At 39.9% G+C, this 17,285-nt stretch overlaps 2 protein-coding genes across 7 annotated transcripts; both read left to right on the forward strand.

Annotated features, from left to right (window-relative positions):
- The first annotated feature begins 495 nt into the window (after window positions 1-495).
- Window positions 496-6,803, forward strand: tmed8 (transmembrane p24 trafficking protein 8). 4 transcript variants are annotated; one of them, XM_064328594.1, is made up of 6 exons: window positions 496-802; window positions 1,861-2,018; window positions 2,480-2,567; window positions 3,434-3,527; window positions 3,769-4,062; window positions 4,428-6,803. In XM_064328594.1, exons 2-6 carry the CDS (start codon window positions 1,906-1,908, stop codon window positions 4,643-4,645), a joined length of 807 nt encoding a protein of 268 aa, XP_064184664.1. In that variant the 5' UTR covers window positions 496-802; window positions 1,861-1,905; the 3' UTR covers window positions 4,646-6,803. The 4 variants fall into 4 exon arrangements, with proteins under 4 accessions (XP_064184664.1, XP_064184672.1, XP_064184680.1 ...); XM_064328602.1 differs by lacking the exon at window positions 496-802 and adding an exon at window positions 813-857; XM_064328610.1 differs by lacking the exon at window positions 496-802 and adding an exon at window positions 895-1,215.
- A 3,546-nt stretch (window positions 6,804-10,349) lies between these two features.
- On the forward strand, window positions 10,350-17,259 carry zgc:163014 (uncharacterized protein LOC100038766 homolog). Of its 3 annotated transcripts, none has more exons than XM_064328632.1 (13): window positions 10,350-10,543; window positions 10,622-10,798; window positions 10,943-11,048; window positions 11,275-11,391; window positions 11,626-11,742; window positions 11,849-12,035; window positions 12,484-12,606; window positions 13,365-13,552; window positions 14,132-14,322; window positions 14,933-15,024; window positions 15,140-15,194; window positions 15,463-15,560; window positions 16,124-17,259. In XM_064328632.1, the coding sequence occupies exons 1-13, from the start codon at window positions 10,482-10,484 to the stop codon at window positions 16,384-16,386; spliced, it is 1,776 nt and encodes a 591-aa protein (XP_064184702.1). In that variant the 5' UTR covers window positions 10,350-10,481; the 3' UTR covers window positions 16,387-17,259. The 3 variants fall into 3 exon arrangements, with proteins under 3 accessions (XP_064184702.1, XP_064184711.1, XP_064184692.1); XM_064328622.1 differs by having other exon boundaries at window positions 10,351-10,543; window positions 14,132-14,328; XM_064328641.1 differs by lacking the exons at window positions 14,933-15,024; window positions 15,140-15,194 and having other exon boundaries at window positions 14,132-14,328.
- The last annotated feature ends 26 nt before the right edge of the window (window positions 17,260-17,285 follow it).

Genomic DNA, 17,285 nt, shown 5'->3' on the forward strand with positions numbered 1-17,285 from the left:
TTTCATTATGAGATTAATCAGCATAAAAACAGCCCTGCACATCTTGGATTAGCACCTTGCATATCTACCCTGTTGAAGATTTCATAAGATTTCTTAGCAGAGGTATGCTTTGTGTGCTGGTGTAACCTGCCTGTTTATTTATATTATGTTTTTTGTAAGTAGTTACAGAGCACTACATATGCTGTGTTGAAGGGATATGGATGGATTCGATCTGTTTAACTCTCTATCCCGGGGGGGGGGGGGGGTAGCTGCCATCTTGACTATGTGTGCTACCTATTTTCAAAGAGACTGCTACCATAGCAACCTGTTTAAACATCAAGGAGTCACCAAAAGTACAGTTTAAATAACGTACAACAAATACATTGGTGTTGCTAAGCAACGTATTGCTGGCTAATTTGATATGACTTCACTCTAGACGATATGTTTAAGAAGCGCTAATATGTGTATGGGCCTTAAGCTCTGATTTAGGCAGCTACATCATGCATTATTTTATTACGTTCTTGTTTATTACTGTAGCGTTGTTCCACCGAAAGACGAGGCTTGCTTTGCTGCGTCGTCAAATTCCGCCCACTTTTCATTTCGTTACGGAAGTAACGTTAGCTTGCAGATAACTATTCGGGGTCGTCGCAGAACGCGGTTGTGCACTGTTCGTTAGTATACAGATGTTTGTCTAGCGTTCGCTAAAACGTATTGAGTGCAGCTGTTGCGTGTGTCGAATTCCGATTTTCCTCTTGTCGCTTCTGAGTAGTGTTTCCGGATAGTGATTGGTTCGGTCACGATAATCATCGCAATATTAACACAGGTAAGCATGTGCAGTACACGAGGACATCGTAATTAATGCCTGTTGTCAATTTCCGGTAAATAATTAGGGTAAAAAAGGGTGCACCTCGACGTAACAAAAGTTGACGCTACCGCTTTTCCCTTAGCAAAACAGCTAGCTAACGTTGGTTGATTGGCTAGCCTATTGAAATACATTTGTAATGTAATCGGTAGTTCAATGCAAGATTGACACAACTACCTCGAATAGTTATTTGGTTACGTCTCCTTATTTTAGGGGACTTGTTTTGTTTTGTAACAGTGGCTAACTGTAGTCGGACGTTTGATATAACCCTGGAGGAAGAAGGGTTTTATTCCCCTTCAGCATTGTTTTCTTATGGAACTTAGCCTGCAAGCTAACTTGGACTGACAGCCGGGCATCTGAAGTTCATTTGTAACGTTAAATGCTTATTACTGGTTATTGTTAGACTCGTAGATAAATGTTGTTGATGGCAGAGATCCTTGCAAGCTTTGTGAACTGTCCTCACACAAAAAGCATTTCTGAATTGACGTTGCCTAATGTCTGTTAACGCTAGCTAGACTAACCGTTAGCTAACGTTATTGTTCCAGACCCTGGTTTGACTTTAGTTTAGGGCAGCTAGTCTAACATTAGTTAACGAAGTGAATCCGTTTGTTTCAATGAAACTTACCTCATTCAGCTGCACGAGTTTAGTTGGCAAGCTAGCTAGTGTTTCCTAGCAATTCATTGTAACGACATTTCTAACATTTATCTATGGTCTGACTGTAGACTACGATATGGGGTGTTGAGGGTTATTTTACTTTTTTAATGCAGCGTTAACATTGGCCTATCGTAGAAAGTGATTCATTTATAGTCATTTTATAGCGAAGTAACGCAGCAATTACTATTAGGGAGGGCACCTACAGAAACGACAGAAAACCATACGAGAGAGAGTTTATTAAACAGTCGCTGTAGACACTCGTTAGACAAAAAGGCAGCTAGCAACTGCTATCTATAATGGCACTGGTTGAGAACGCCAGTTTCAATGCTACGCAAATGTGAAATTGTGGTACGTTTCTGTCTAGGTGCAGCCAACTTTCTTTGAATTGAACAGTATTCAGGCTTGAGTGATGACGGAAAATTTGGAAGCAACTTCGGAACTTCAGTCCAGATTGTCTTCCCTTTCTGTGTCGTCTTTTCCTGGAATAACGTCGAAGAATTGTCCAGCTAACGCTCAAGATGGGTAAGTTAAGTAACGTTAATTGTCTGACTTTTTACCTGCGACGGAGGCGGGCGTCAGATGTTAACACAATACCATGTATGTTTCAACATCTATTCCTTCAAATGTTGAACACGGTCCACTTTCCCATCTTTCTGCTAGACTGTTGTAAAGCCGGAGCATTCACTTTCAGAAATATGCTATACGGTTTATTTTGTTTGATGTTTTACAAAAGCGCGTGGCTAATTTAACGTTGTCTAAATGGCAAATGTTGATCTGCAATTACGCAATATATCATGTGACTAAAACATCTTAGTCAGTTTCCTGTTTTGTGCCTTTTTTCCAACAAAAGCTTTTAGAAATCTGATCCGTGCCACTTCTTGGTTTCTAAGCAATTGCACTGATATGCAAATTAAGCTTTAATGTGATTTTGAGATAAGGTGTGCACAGGCTCAGTGTTCCTCTGTTTTCTTGTTTGCTGAAAGGCTTCTGAGTACAGACCTGTCCCAGCACCCACAGAACACTGCCAACCTTCTGAATGATGACTGCAAAGGCCTTCCACAGCCCACGGAGGTAAGCCCAAGTTTTTCTGCTTATATCTTCTGGCATTGTTTTGGTAGGTTGGTCAGAGCAGCCTTTCCCCTGTGGAATCACTGGCCTTTTACAACAAGCTCCAGTTGTACTGACTAGCAGTACTAAAAAAAATTAAAAGCAAAAAAAAAAAACAAAATGACAAGAAGCAACATTTTTGTTAGACTTTGAAGTCGTTTTGTGTTCAGTCTAAATCTGATTTTGTCCAAGGTTGTGGAATAAATTTGACGGGTAGGTGATGGTTTTTTAGCTCAAAGATATCTTTGTCATCTGAAAAACATGTTATATGCTAGATGGATTACTATTTCATGTCACACTGAAAATCAAAAGTGTGACTCTAGTGCTTCAGCATGGATTTATGGTCTTTTGCCGCTTTTTTCTGGGTAGTTTTCTGTGCAGTTTTGCATGTGTAAGATATGTTGTTCTTTTACCAACAGTCTGCATGTAAAAACTCTCTTGGTACTGGTGTTCTGTGTGGCTCTGGGGAGTTTCTCTAATATTAGATAGGCTGTTAATAGGCCCCCAGACTCTGACAAATGAGGGTTTTTATAGTAACAGGACCAAGAGACAGTGTGAATTGACTGAGTGATAAAAGTCAGCAAGTGATAAAATTCTATATCCAGTTTTATTCTTTTCTCCATCAAGGGAACAATCCCTTCCTAATATTTATTGTCTTGCATATTTTAAGAGTGTCATCTGAGCATTGTAATCAGCCAGTGTGTGCATGTCGTGTGTGTGTGTGTGTCAGTTAATATATATTTTGTAAAGAAGAACCACATTGACGGAGGTACACACAACCACCTGTTTTCACCTGTTGTACTGAGTGTACGGGGTGTGGCTGTTTGCAGACTGACCTGGTTGAGCCCTCTGGGCAGGCCATGGACGGCGACTCTGAGATGAATGGTACTAATGGGAAGGAGCAGCTCCCAGGAGACAAAAAAGGTGAGCCCCCCCACTCTTGTCACAAGGCCACTGAATAACCCCTCCCACTCCATATTACCTGTAGCATTTATTCATGTCAATCTTCTTTAAGTTGGACATGTTACTGTTAAAAAAAGGCAGAAAAGCACCTAACTGTATCAGTTGATCAGAGGTTACTCAGTATAGATTACTGTGCGTTTACATTTTGGGTGGCACTGCCACATATGTTCTAATGTCCAGTTCCCACAATCTTTTTTTTCAGCAACATTGCCCCCTCTCAAACCGCCGTCCACCTGGACATCCCCCGCACTGAAGGAGCTGAAGACCAAGCTTCGACAGGAAAAGGACAGCGTGGTGACTGTGTACAGGGGTGACGTCATGACCGTACATGTTCCCACGGTCCCCGAGGCCAAGCAGGTGTGCTGGGAGTTCGCCACCGATGGTTATGACATCGGCTTCGGTATCTACTTTGACTGGACGCCAGTCACAAACCGGGCCATTACTGTGCAGATCAGTGAGTCCAGCGACGATGAGGACGAGGATGAAGACCTGGAAGGTCAGTGGGCACGCAGTCACCCTGTTGGTCATGGAAAAATTTGGGCATCTGGGCAACTTGGCTCCAAGATCCTTAGCAATGAAATCACAGAATGCATTATTGATTTGTAGGGGGAAATGAAAAACATATGGGGAAAATTTAATCTGTGGACCCGTAATCAACACCACAAGTTCAAAGAATTTTTTTTCATATTCATATTCACAGGTATGCTTGTGACTCAAAAATATTAATAAATACAAAAGAATTATCTTGAAAGGATCACATTTTTCCAAATTTGATTCTTGTATGGGGATCATGCAAACAAAAACAGCTTTTTCACTGTTTATTTTGTTCATTTGAATTGTTTTTCACTCCCTCCATTACAGGACCTGTGAATCCTGGGGATGTAGAGAAGGGGTCAAAGTCAGCAGCCAGTTCAAACCTGGGAGAGATTCTTCCAGTGTACCGCCAAGACAGCCACTTGGCAGTCCAGGCAGGCAGTCACGAGTTTCCAGGTGAGGGCACGTACCTCCTGAAGTTCGACAACTCCTACTCTCTGTGGCGAAATAAAACTCTGTACTACAGAGTGTACTACAGTGCCTGAGAACCAATATCCATGACTGCAGTTGAATGTTTCAACTGAAGGACTTCAGAGATCTCTATTTTTGATTCTATATAGTATATGCTTGGGCTTGTGAATTATGTAAAAGCAACTGATGTCTCGCCTGGATTGTTGTCTGTGCTGGATTTGTCACAATGACGAGAGAGCATTTGCGAAAGGAGTCACGCAAGATGTTTAATCAAGACTGAGATTTTAAAGCTTTGTGTATGTGCATAGTTCCTGTGTCTTATGTGTTTTGTGTGATGAGGTAATGTACACTGTCCATGTTTTTGAATTTGATTTTTTTGTTTTATCCAGTGCCGTCACCTTTAAACAGCAAGTTTTAAAGGGGTAGTTCACCCAACTATTATTAAATTGATGTATGTTTTCATTTACTTCGGTAGCAGTAGTAGTTCTCGAGGAACTCTGTGCCATTATATTTGGAAATAGATTGCTTTTGAGTTTTTCGATTGTAAATTTCCGGCGCTTTTAGTATCACAAAAATATGGGTCTGTTGAGGTCCATTGTATCAGGGTGAGTTGCAGTGGATATCTATAAAACTTGTCAAATCTCAGCAAAATTATCTGGATAAATAGATATTACTCCAGGTAAGTGGAAACATACCTTAATTTCATTTTGGGTCAGCTGCCCCTCTAAGTGAGAGAACTCTAGATCTCATGGTTATTGAGGATATAAAATTCAGTTGTCAAATCTGTCTTCATAGGCACTTTTGGTGGCTCTGTGAGGGAAGAAAATGTGAAGGAATTTGGTTTTACCCAGCACTAGACTTGTTTTGAGCTTGGTTGGTTCAACTAAACTCTTACCCTGCGATTAATTTTATAATTTTAAATCTGGACAAATTGCATGATAATGTAGTAAAATACAGCTCATTTTCAAGGAACAGTGATAGTAGGCTTTGAAGATATTTGTGATGGGTGCAAGGCCTTGTATACCAAACCCATAATGAGAATGAGAATCTGTCAAACTACGGTGCTGTTGACATGCAAATTTTTAAAATGTCCGGTCAACATTTCTAGGCATCTATTCCTTTTTGAAGGGAGTTGCCATTTAGAACAGCAGTAAGCACAAAAACGGTCAAGACAGGATTTAAGAAGTACATTTTCTTTTGTATTTAGGAAATACTGACAAAATGCAGAATGGAACCTGATGTAGAATATTATACTTTGTCCTTAGAAGGCAAATGCGTTGTATTCCACATTTAAGGCATTCACAAACCATCTGCTCTTGCTCGAGAGAACCCACTATCTGTGCCTAGAGCATAGAGACATACTGTACATTCATACAAATGTTTTCAGTTGTCTAGAACACTTTGAAAATGGCCTATTGCATTCAGGAAGCTTGAGCATTGCATATCCAAATCAGTTTGCACATTCCTAAAAATGGCATGACCCATAGTGATTTTCATATTTTGACTGTAATGCAATGTTTCTTTTAATTTATTGACCTTTAAAGATGTGTGAAAGTGTTTTAAAATGTTTAATACTCAAAATGTCCCTCCAAAGAAAACAAAATGTAGAAAGTTAAAACCGTTGTCAGGGATGTGTCGTTTATAGCCTGTTTTTTTGTGAAACGGAAAGCCATCTCGTCATAGAGAAAGGATTTATATAGCTGTGGCGGATTTATTTTATATTTAGTCTGCCTGTAGCCATTTTGAAAACAGGTTGTTTGACTAAACAGCTGGCTGGTTGAAAGATTTGACAATCAAGGAAGCGAACGCTGGCAGAAAATCATGTTATTTCCTCATTACTAATTAAAATTCCAATATAATGTGATGACAGATGTGCGTGTAACCTTGTACAGTGCCCTGAAAGTGGAATCATTTAAAATTTGTGTAAGGACATTGTGTGTGCAAAGGTTATTACATTGTGTTTGGTTTTATCTATAATTTGATGCTAGCTATAGGGAAAAATATGTACTATCACTTTAATTGCCATTCCCCTTCAAATCATTGCACCAGTACCTCAGTCAGTTGTGCTTGTTCCAAAGAAATCATTCATGTTGTGCTGCTAGTCGGGGGGGGGGAAACTCCCCAATTGAAGCTTTTTGTTCACTGTGCACTGTATTTCTGACACACTTGGTTATATAATTGGAGTATACTGCTCATTAAATAAAGGCATTTGGTTTTAGCATCTTTGTTTCATTCTGTTGTGTGCTGTGACTTCTTTCCAATGTAATGTAAGGAAAAAGACTTCACTGATTTGACCTTGCAAATCCCATCAGTCTGCACAAGGTTTACATTTTTGTCGATTTCCACAAGGGTGTTCAGGATGGGCTTTGTGAAAGTTTGTATAGAATAGTTATTTGTATTTGTAGTTGTGGTACAGTTTTGCCTATGCAAGATGACTACATAAATTGAACTGGCCTGTATTTTCCCAAAGGACTGTATTTATCATTTAGGTATTACTGATCTGCTTACTGTACATACAATTTGCCTATTACAAGTACCCCAGTAATCTTATGAACCTGGAATTGTTTAGTGGTCTTTCTTATCACGGCTTATATAGCCATACTAATTACACAACGAAAAAATAGAAAAATTATTTTGAAGCCCCTGCAGCTTTTAAGTCAGCTACAACCTTCAACTGAATTTTCTGTACAATGAATCAGATTTTTCTAAGGTGTACTTCTACAGTGGCAATCACTGTAACCTAACTTGAATATTCTCATTAGCTGTCAGTTTTTGAATAGAAGATGTAATGCGCGTTGCTGTCATTAATGTTTATACAGGGCAGACTGGATCTCACCACAGTGAAAGTAAACAAGAGGACACTCCTTACTTTTACAAGTGTGTTAAAGTATATCTTGCAGCTCATGTATACCTGAGGGATGATCATTGTTTTATAAGGTTATACAACGAAAAGCCAAACTTGGAGATGCTGTATAAATATTAAACTAGACTGAATGAGATTGCATTAGATTAGTATGGTATTTGTTTCTTTGTAATGGCTGGTCTCAACTTGAGATATATTTTGTGGTTTAAAAATGAGGGTCAATCCATCCTAATCTAATGTGTCAATTTCAGTCGTGGAAATAAGGTCTGACTTCCATGAGTGAATTAATAATTGCATTTATATTGAACCGTTAATCTCCTTTCACTGATAACCTTTTAAAGCTCTTGTATATAGCAGCTGCCTGGGTGATGAACAACAGCTGTGTCTGTGCAAGAACTGTACACCATATAAGAGCCCAGGTGAAATGACATTGGACATCCCCCTGTTCAATATGGGAAATTAGTCTGATGACCAGATTTAGAAGGGCCACCATCTTTAGTGACTAGAGTGAGCCAGTACTTCTCTTGAACACATCTGGAATATAACAATGTAAATTTTTCCACACAAATGCACTTCAAGCTTGTGTCATGTTCAAACTAATAATGTGTGAATTGCGGCGTTCGTGTTAAGCATTAATTATTTCATACTGAGACTGCATGCTGTGTAATTGCGTGATATAATTAACGAATGATAGGGATGAACCACAGATCAGTTTCTGTTTCTACTACCTGGCACCCAAAGGCTTCTGCTCACTGGAGAAAACTTGGCTGTCCCATGGCTCTCCATTAAAGAGTTTTCTCTGATGAAAGGATTGCTGTTCTGATGAAACTACAGCTAGGATTCTATTTTGATCACATCTGCTGCATCACAGGTAATTGCAGTCCTTTGTGAGAGAAGAACACAAATACAACCAGGTCAATTAGGCGAAGTCATGCAGCTAAAGTGCCCTCCTGAAGTATGGTAATGGTTGAATGAAATTAGTTACTTTTCATATATACTGTAGGCATTTAGATTTGAGATCAGAAGATGAATGTGTGCCCTGTGATAGATTAGCGACGTCCAGGGTGTATTCCTGCCCCTTGCCCAATGCATGCTGGGATAGGCTCCAGCACTGCCCACGACCCTGACCAGGATCAGAGGGTATAGATAATGGGTGAATGGAAGATGAATGTGAGACAAAAGCAAAGATGATCAGCTTTTATTTAACTATGGCTGAAAAAACAACAAATCTGTAAGATGAGAGAAAAGAAGAGTTCATTAAGAAGAACAACACAGAAACTGGGTATATCAAGTACAGCAATTTGTAAAGTCTTGAAAAAGAAAGAAACCACTGGTGGACTCAGAAATAAACACCGTACAGGTCAGCCAAAGAAGACAACTGCCGCTAATGACAGACAAATCTTAAGAGCGGTGAAGAAAAACTCTGAAACGACAGTGACTTCACTAGCAGTCTCCAGAGGGCATGGTGAAAATATCACAAGCCACCGTATGCAGAAGACTTTGAGAGACGATTTATAGAGGCTACACAAGATGCAAACCGCTCATCAGCAGCAAGAATCCAAAGGCCAGATTAGAATTCCCCCAAAAATACAGAGATGAGCCAGAAGAGTTATGGAACAATGTTTTATGGACAGATGAGACCAAAATAAACCTTTACTAAAGCAATGGAAAGCCAAAAGTGTGAAGACAGGAAGGAACAGCCCATAATCCAAAGCATACCACCTCATCTGTGAAATATTTAGGAGGTAGTGGCTTGGGCATGGATGGCTGTTTCTAGAACAGACTCACTTGTCTTTATTGATGATGTAACAATGACAGCCATACATCCAATGATTTTCACTTTTCACTCAAATCCAAATATGCATTTTACTTGCTGAAGAGGAAGACAAAAACCCCAGAAACAAAGATCAACTGAAAGCAGTTGCAGTGAAGGTTTGGAAAGGCATTTCCAAAGAAGATGATGTCAGTGGGTTGTAGACATGATGACGTTATTTCATTTAAGGGCTATGCAACCAAATGTTAGACTTTCATTTACTTTTAGGTTTATCATTTAACTTACTTTTGCATAGCTGGAGATTCAACACAAAACCAGCTGTATCTGAAAAATGGTAAACCACATGTAAATACCATTAGACAAAAGTGATAGTCTGCACTTTAGTCTCATATTAAGTATATACCAAAAATAACAAATTTCACTCTCATTTCCATACTTACGGAGGTAGTTGTGGCCTATATAGCCTATAGCACCATAAGTCCATGGCCATCATCTACTGAAAATGATTTAAGGGATCTTCATAGAAACGTAACAAAAGTGGTTCCTGATTGGGGCCCTGTGTTTTCAGTTATCAGATCTTGTACATCCGTTTACTTAGCAATGCTGAGGCCCAACTCTTGCTACATACTTACCCCTGTTATTCAGCAGTATTCAGAATTTTGTATCTGTAAAAAAATCATTGAGGACCACCAACAACAGAATATCATTTAGGCCTATTTTTTGGTGATTTGAGGCTTTAATGAAAACACAATGATAAAATAGCATTTAAAGTAGGCCTATTTAAATGCCATGTTCTCACACAAACATCATTGGTAGCTACATGCTACTTTTTATGATTCTGAAACTTTGTTCTATATGACGATGACGATTCAGAAGACCACTGTCAGAATTCCAAAGCATATCATTCATTAATGTATTGTCGTAAATTACATAAAATTTAACAGTATTGGACAAATTTTATCTTTTAATCACCGCTTTATCTCAACCTAAAACCGAGTGGATAACCTATTGAGTATGGATTTGCTTTGAACTGTCACAAATCTGATCGCTCGAAAGGCATGGGCCCATTATGGTAGGCCAATTTAAGTTAGTTTTTGAATTTCACCTGTGTTAGAAGAAATGATAAAAGACACGCCCCCCCCATTTGCTTCTAGGTCTACTTGGACGTCGGAAGGGAACCGTAGAGCTTGACATCGGCTTTGTTAAATTTCCATGAACTAGTAATCATAAATCTTTTTGCAGCAAAGTAGGCTATTCCCGTTAAAACAACGACATGGGCAAGGTTAATTTTTATGTTCTCTGGTCCTTACGTGAAGCACCCCGACAATTTATCAGGTACGACCAGTTGCTCTTTTCCTATTTCACACCGAAACAATGGCTTGTCATTAATGCGGTCTTTATCCTGTTCACCAGCAAATCCAACCGCCTATGCTACCAGGTACGGCTGCCGCTGCCATTGCCCAAAGAGCTTGTTGTTTTCAGTCTCGGAGACTGGAAGTCCTTCTCTAGCGAGACAACCATTTCGGTTGAAGTTTCGATAAACCAGGATCTGAAGGCACAGAAAATTGGAACCCTTTCTTCTCAAGCAAGGTCCCAGATCCAGCCTACAACTTTCATGTTTTTAAGCAAACAAACCACCTGTAATTTAACCAACGTTCACCTATATGTAACTGAATGTTGAACGTATGTTGATGTAATAGCTAACAGCCTTTAAACATCTTTGAATACCTAAAGGTGTCTGATCTGGGAGGGAGATTGGAGACTGGATCTTCTTACGGAAACAATGGAGAAGGCAAAGAAAGGGATGTATGGGAAGATTGTGCTTACTGTCTGTGGTGAGGTAAGCTACAGTGAAAGAGGCCATTGTTATTTAAGTTGTTGAGTTTAATAATACATCAGTATGCATTTCAGTAGTTAGAATGCACTTATGTACCACTAACATTTGAGTATTCAAAACCTTTTACGGTCTTGTTGACTGTATAATGCTTGGTTCAATCCATTCTGAGGACACTCCACATTTCAGGTTGCCATGCAGCATTGAGATGTTAAGCTCTATCCTCAAACAGGTTAAGGCCAGCTTCACTAGCAGCACGCCACTGTCACGGAAACGCCTGGCCTCAGACTGTCTCAGGGGTCAACAGGAAGATGTTTTCCCTAGGATACACCACTGTGAAGGGAGCCAGGTAATATGAAGAACAGCCAAGAGAAGAGTCAGTATTTAAGTTAACTTTGCAATGTGTTCTGGCTTCTTCCCATGCTTATAAGACTTAATGAATTCTTGTGTTAAACAAAAAGGATTAAACCTGACAGGTGAGATTGACCACTCAGTGGTTAGCCAGTGAAAAGGTAATATAGCTTCTATGGAACTGTTTGAAATGGCTCAGTAACTTAGATTTCTTTTAAAAACATGATTATAGGTGAAGACTCCGAACTCCTCAGCCTCAGAAAAGCATGTTACATATGCAGACCTCAAATGCAGCAGGGGTTCAACAGTAGGTTCCCCATTGCCAAAAAAGCAGTGTGTGTGGCCAACGGTACGAAACTATTAAAATATTAATCTTTGTGGCAAATTTTAAAATTGATGTCTTTGGGACATTTAGAGGTTTGTATGTGGAGCGTTTACTTTCCCGGTTTGTGAAGGACAAGACTCCCAGACGGACAGTGATTGGGAAGAGAGGTCAGCTGACGTGGAGCTCAGAGGAGCTAGGCAGCTCTCAGGATTCCACTTGTGTGTACAGCTCCAGGAAGAGGAAGATGAGCCTGGGGACCGAGATGCTGAGTGATGAGGATATGACAATCCTGAAGCTGAAGAAAAAGTACAGAGCAGGTGAGTACACTCAAACACAAACTGTGTTTCTATTCAGATTGCAGCCTGGTGTATTGATGGTTATTGACTGCATTCTGTATCCCAAGGTTGTGTTTTTCAATTATAATTCATATCTGTTCTGGCCTAATTTAATATATTCTTTGGTTCCACAGTGAACGTCAACTCTTACAAAGGGTCTACATGTTGTGAAGTTTAAACAAAAAGCACTGAAAGGATATCTAGATAAGTCAGAAAATGAAGATTTTTATGTATTATCATGTCCACATAGTGACATCTTGACAGCAAGCAAACTCCTTTATTCAGGATATTGCATGTTGCCAGTTTGGGTTTTATATTAAAATGCTGGAGACAATGGTCCAGGGCAGTCTATTACCTTGTGCACATCCATGTTGTCGGGGGCACCCCGCTGTATTTGGGATTGAGGCAGGATGGATTGCGTGTTTTTCAGTCTGTCCCTCAAAGCGCTGGTGTCAAACCATGTGTCTGAGTGACCCGGAAACAGCCATCCTGATTGGAGGAGAGGCCAGCGGACATTCTCGCTGCAGGGACTCAATCTGGAAACTGGAGATAGGTGTTGCACCTCATGCACTTTTTTTTGTGATGGATTAATTGGCCCATATAAATACAGTATTTGTTCAAGTGATCTTACAATGTGCATATGAATAATGACAAATCACTAACAATCATACAAGCAATTATCTGAATTTATCAGTTTGAAGGCAGAACTGAGAATACATTTGATCTAGAACATTAAAAAAAAAAAAAGAAGCATTTTACCAGGGATAAATGGTACATGCTGCTCATAGTAATCTAGTTTTATTTTTATGTAACCTACCAATGGATTGTAGTTGTAAAGTGGTTGTTGCCAAAAATGTCACCATTTTTGCTGAATGCTATAGAAATGGGTGATGTCATGTAGGATATCAATTTGGTTTTTCTAAAAGCAAAAAGGTTACTACTTTTTGGTTAGTTCAGTTCTTGCACATGCTGGTGTGATGCAATACACACAAAAACACATTTTCTTTAAATGATTATATTTGTATATATGTAGCACACAATAACAACAAGAATCTTAACAAATTACAATGTATATTGTCATCGTCCAAAGGATTGATAAATGCTGTGAAATGATTTTCAGGCCATATCGTTCTCCCCTAAAATATGTCAGACAGATATTTCAAATACATAAAGGAGTTAAATCCTCTTTTGCCCTAGAGTAAATTGGTAAGTTGAAGTCATTGTGTCAGGATTGTATTTTGGTGCCATTGACTAATGCTTTGGGAGACCTTAAGAGCTTTCAGATATTACCCTTCAGCTGTGTCTGTCCAGAAAACAATTTCTGGTTTCCGATGGACTCCTCTACCTCTGGACCTGTTCCGCCCTGTTCCCGTGGCCACTCTGCGACCTATGACCCCGAGTCCAAGGCCATCTATGTGTATGGCGGCCTGACAGAGGGCCAGCGATATGGTGACGTCTACGTCCTCAACACCCTGACATGGAAGTGGAAGCTCATTGCTGTGAGTTCAGTCATGCCTTGTGCCCTTTCTCTCAGTTCTTACAGTGTAGTCAGCAAACAACCACTAGAAATAGGAATATTTGTCTTTATGGGAGAGACTGAGGTAAAATTTGGAGGAGTCGTCTTCTTTTATAAAACAGCCCTTTATTAATTTGTTGAACTGAGACGTGTGCAAAATGTTGTTTATAGAACTGGAATGGTGACCTGAAGGTGTGATTACGAATCCTGGGCAGTATAGTTAATGACCGTCAAGTGGAAGTAAGACTTCATGCAAACATCCAACAGATTAAGACCAGCTGAAACCTGAAGCTCTGTGCTCTGTATATTGGAAAGCTCAAACTGATTCATATCAGCTTAGCAGATGCTCTCAGCTTAAATCGTCACAATTGGCTTTGATTGGCATGAGAGAAGTGAAAAAGGTTGGATGAAAGGAAGACCACTTTGAAGCAGCAGGTCCCATGGTATATGCATGATTTAAAAATTATCGCACTGAAAATTGGTTAGTAAGATGGCCTAGGACTATCTCTGAACAGTAGGGTAACGCTCACTGTGATTGTCCTTCTGTGAAACCCCCTTCCAGGCAAAAGGTAGTGTACCGACATTGGCAAATCACAGTGCCACTATCTACAGGAAGGAGCTCTTTGTCTTTGGTGGTGTCCAACCCAGCCGTGCACCTGGGGGAAAGACTTGCAGCAACACCCTGTATATCTTCAACCCTGAATTTGAATTGTGGTACCAGCCCATTGTGGAAGGGGACAGACCTCTACCCAGGTTTGGGTCAGTGTTTCCATTTGAAGTGATTGCATTTTCAGCAGCAGTTTGCTATATAATAAAGAATTAAAAGACAACACAAGTAATAAACCAAGCCTGTAATGTGTTTTAAAAAATTATGAAAGAACTTAAATGAGCTCAATGTGCTTAATTAAGCAAAAGAATTACGGTTGCAGAAAACACCAGCATACACAGAGATCCTCAGAACTGCTACCGAGAACCACTGTTCTAGATGGCATGTTTTGTATAGTGCCCTTTATTATTACTATTGTCAAGTGCAACTCTATAAAGCTGAAAAAATTTAAATTCATGACAAAATTAGCTAAATTATGATTGCAATCAGAAAAATATTGGAGGCTTGAATTACAGTTTGTTCACATTTGAAAGCACTGTATAATTCAAGACATTCTTTCAGACACATATTTGAGTGAAAGTATATAGACAGCAGAATACCTTTTGGAACCTCTAGTATCCCTATTCCCTGGAGTGTGCCAGTGGAGATATGGTTGATTCAGTAATGGTAATTTTTACTACTCTACATTTTATGTTCAGGTGAAGAAGCATACATGCCGCGAATGAGCACCAATGGTGGGATATTTATTTTTAACAGACATTCCACTATACTGCTGTCAAACAAACTGATGATTTTTGGTGGAAGAAAGACTGCGGCCTACCTGAATGACCTGCATATTCTAGACCTCGGTAATATCTGGTTTAGAATTGCCTTCCGGGATGATGATGATTTTTTTTAGATTGGGCTGTAAAAGCATTTTCACGCTGTTTTGTGACCCATCTACTGTCTTACCTGGCCCCGAAGGATTCATGGAATATACAGCTGTGAAATATGAGAACATGCCACCACTGCCCCGAGGGTGAGAACATGCTCAGTCATGGGAAATGCATAAAATGCAGCCCTTTATATGAACCTTTAAGTTAAAATGGAATATGCTGCACACCGTTCTTAGCGGCTCACGATCCAGCAAAGCTGGCAGTTGTAATTGATATCCCCCTAGGCCACTGTTGACATGGACCACACTTTTGATCAATGTTAAATGGGAATGAAATAACTAAATTCATTGCACTAATAATGAAATGCTACAGTGCTTCTGGCAGTGGACCAGTATTGATTTGTTTTGTCAGGTTCCATGCAGCTGTTCCAGTATCAGACAACAGGATGGTGATCAGTGGAGGCTGCAGTGCTATTGGGGCCCTGCAGGACCTTCATGTCTTTTACCTGGGTGTGTTTCTCACAAAGCACTTTTTATATCCTGGTCAAGCATCAACCCGTAGTGCTGGTTTGAGGTCACCTGGTTCAGGCTAGGGTGGCTCAAATCGACTGATGCTTCACCCATGCCTTAAATACATTTGATGGGTCTTCCCTGATCATTGAATTGAAAAGTTCATAAATGTTCATTTTTCAGTATAAGGATGAGTAAGTGACTTCAGATGAAAATAATTTTATTTAACACAATACTTGAATTTCTATTTCTTCAAAGGGCTACTTTTGGGTTTTGTACCAAAGACTTTTAGGTTTTAGATAGTTTTGGTCAGTTTCAGTAATCTCTAGTAATTGTTTGGCAACTATAATCCAGGAAAGTTGTGCTGTTGCATATTTGTTGATGAAATTGAACAAATAGAGCTCAGAATGCCAGCTGTTTGTCATAATTGGTGCTTGGTTAACAGTCCATAGAAATCTTCCAGGAGCAAGGAGTAGTATTCCTCCAGCAAGTGGAGAATGGGTGGTGAGATTTCACACCAAATAGTGAGTAAACTATGTTTATGACCCACTTCCACTTTGCAGAAACCAGCTCCTGGAGCTCAATAGCCTGCCCTGCTCTCTGCTCCAAGCCACGTGCTGGTCACAGCCTCCTCCTGCTCAAAGCCAACGACAAGGAGGAGATTCCCGGCCAGGTACGCTGCACTGTCCTGGTGTTCGGGGGCTCTGACTGTGCCGGAACCTTCTACGATGACACTGCTGAGTGCACAGTTGAGATCCCAGGGAGCAAGGTCTGGACTTCAAGAGAAAACTATGAGGGGAAGCTGAATGTGCCTAGAATGCATTGAACTTCTGAAAGCTATGAAAGGACAAGGCAATCCAGTCTAGGGATTTGTCCGGATAAAAAATATGGAAGACCATCCCATGCAATTGGCCGACCCTTGGCGAGCTGCCACAACTATAGCCATTTCAGGCCATTTCTGTTCAGTGCTCCCTGGAGAGAGGTGATATTGTTGCAAAATGGGCATCAGAGTCATTTTATTTGTCTGCTGTATTTGTTTTATTTTGTTGTATTTGTCTTGGGGGGAGCAGTGTGGGGGTTGAGGATCATTTTTATCTCTGGCCAGAGAAGCCTACTTTGATCTACGGCACTTGTAATCATGATACTACCAATCTGTTCAGCTATGAAATCGGATTATAGCTGCAGCTAGTAATGCAACGTGATAGGCAACAAAAAGCACATCAAGTGCTATTTTAATTTTGCTTTTAACTTTTTGACACTGGATAAACCAACACATAAATTAATCTGTTTCTACAAGAACATTAGCATACCTAGCTATATGATTTTTAAGTTGTGTGCTCGGCCAGTAAAATTATGGAGACTGTCGTATGAACCAAACCGGTCCCATTTTTTCTCTTTGGTGTGTTGGAGTCCCTTTCAGTATGAACATGCTTTGTCCCAACAGTGCCCTCCATTGGATAATATATATAATGACACTGCGGGTTGGGTTTTTCACAATTTGTACAATAAATTTGACTGTAGATGCATGTATTAATTGTTCATATTTTGCTTGGAGAATTTAGTCACAAATCCAGTGGTGTTACTGGTACTGTCATTACAAACAATGTTTTGACTGATGAGGACTTCTGAAAAGCAGCAGTTAATATGCCATGGGATGTACTTGATTTCAGACCATATAAATAAACTGGATTAACCCGTAGGTTCTGGCCTTTTTTTGTTTTTGAA

This window comes from Anguilla rostrata, chromosome 1, assembly GCF_018555375.3.
Source record: "Anguilla rostrata isolate EN2019 chromosome 1, ASM1855537v3, whole genome shotgun sequence".
NCBI lineage: Eukaryota > Metazoa > Chordata > Actinopteri > Anguilliformes > Anguillidae > Anguilla > Anguilla rostrata.

Excerpts from the sequence above, each read along its gene's own strand:
- tmed8 (XM_064328594.1), top strand. The coding sequence starts at position 1,906 with ATGACGGAAAATTTGGAAGCAACTTCGGAACTTCAGTCCAGATTGTCT. Across the intron at positions 2,568-3,433 it reads GCCTTCCACAGCCCACGGAG|ACTGACCTGGTTGAGCCCTC; the intron begins GTAAGCCCAAGT and ends GGCTGTTTGCAG. Across the intron at positions 4,063-4,427 it reads CGAGGATGAAGACCTGGAAG|GACCTGTGAATCCTGGGGAT; the intron begins GTCAGTGGGCAC and ends CCTCCATTACAG.
- zgc:163014 (XM_064328622.1), top strand. The coding sequence starts at position 10,482 with ATGGGCAAGGTTAATTTTTATGTTCTCTGGTCCTTACGTGAAGCACCC. Across the intron at positions 10,544-10,621 it reads GCACCCCGACAATTTATCAG|CAAATCCAACCGCCTATGCT; the intron begins GTACGACCAGTT and ends CCTGTTCACCAG. Across the intron at positions 12,607-13,364 it reads AATCTGGAAACTGGAGATAG|AAAACAATTTCTGGTTTCCG; the intron begins GTGTTGCACCTC and ends GTGTCTGTCCAG.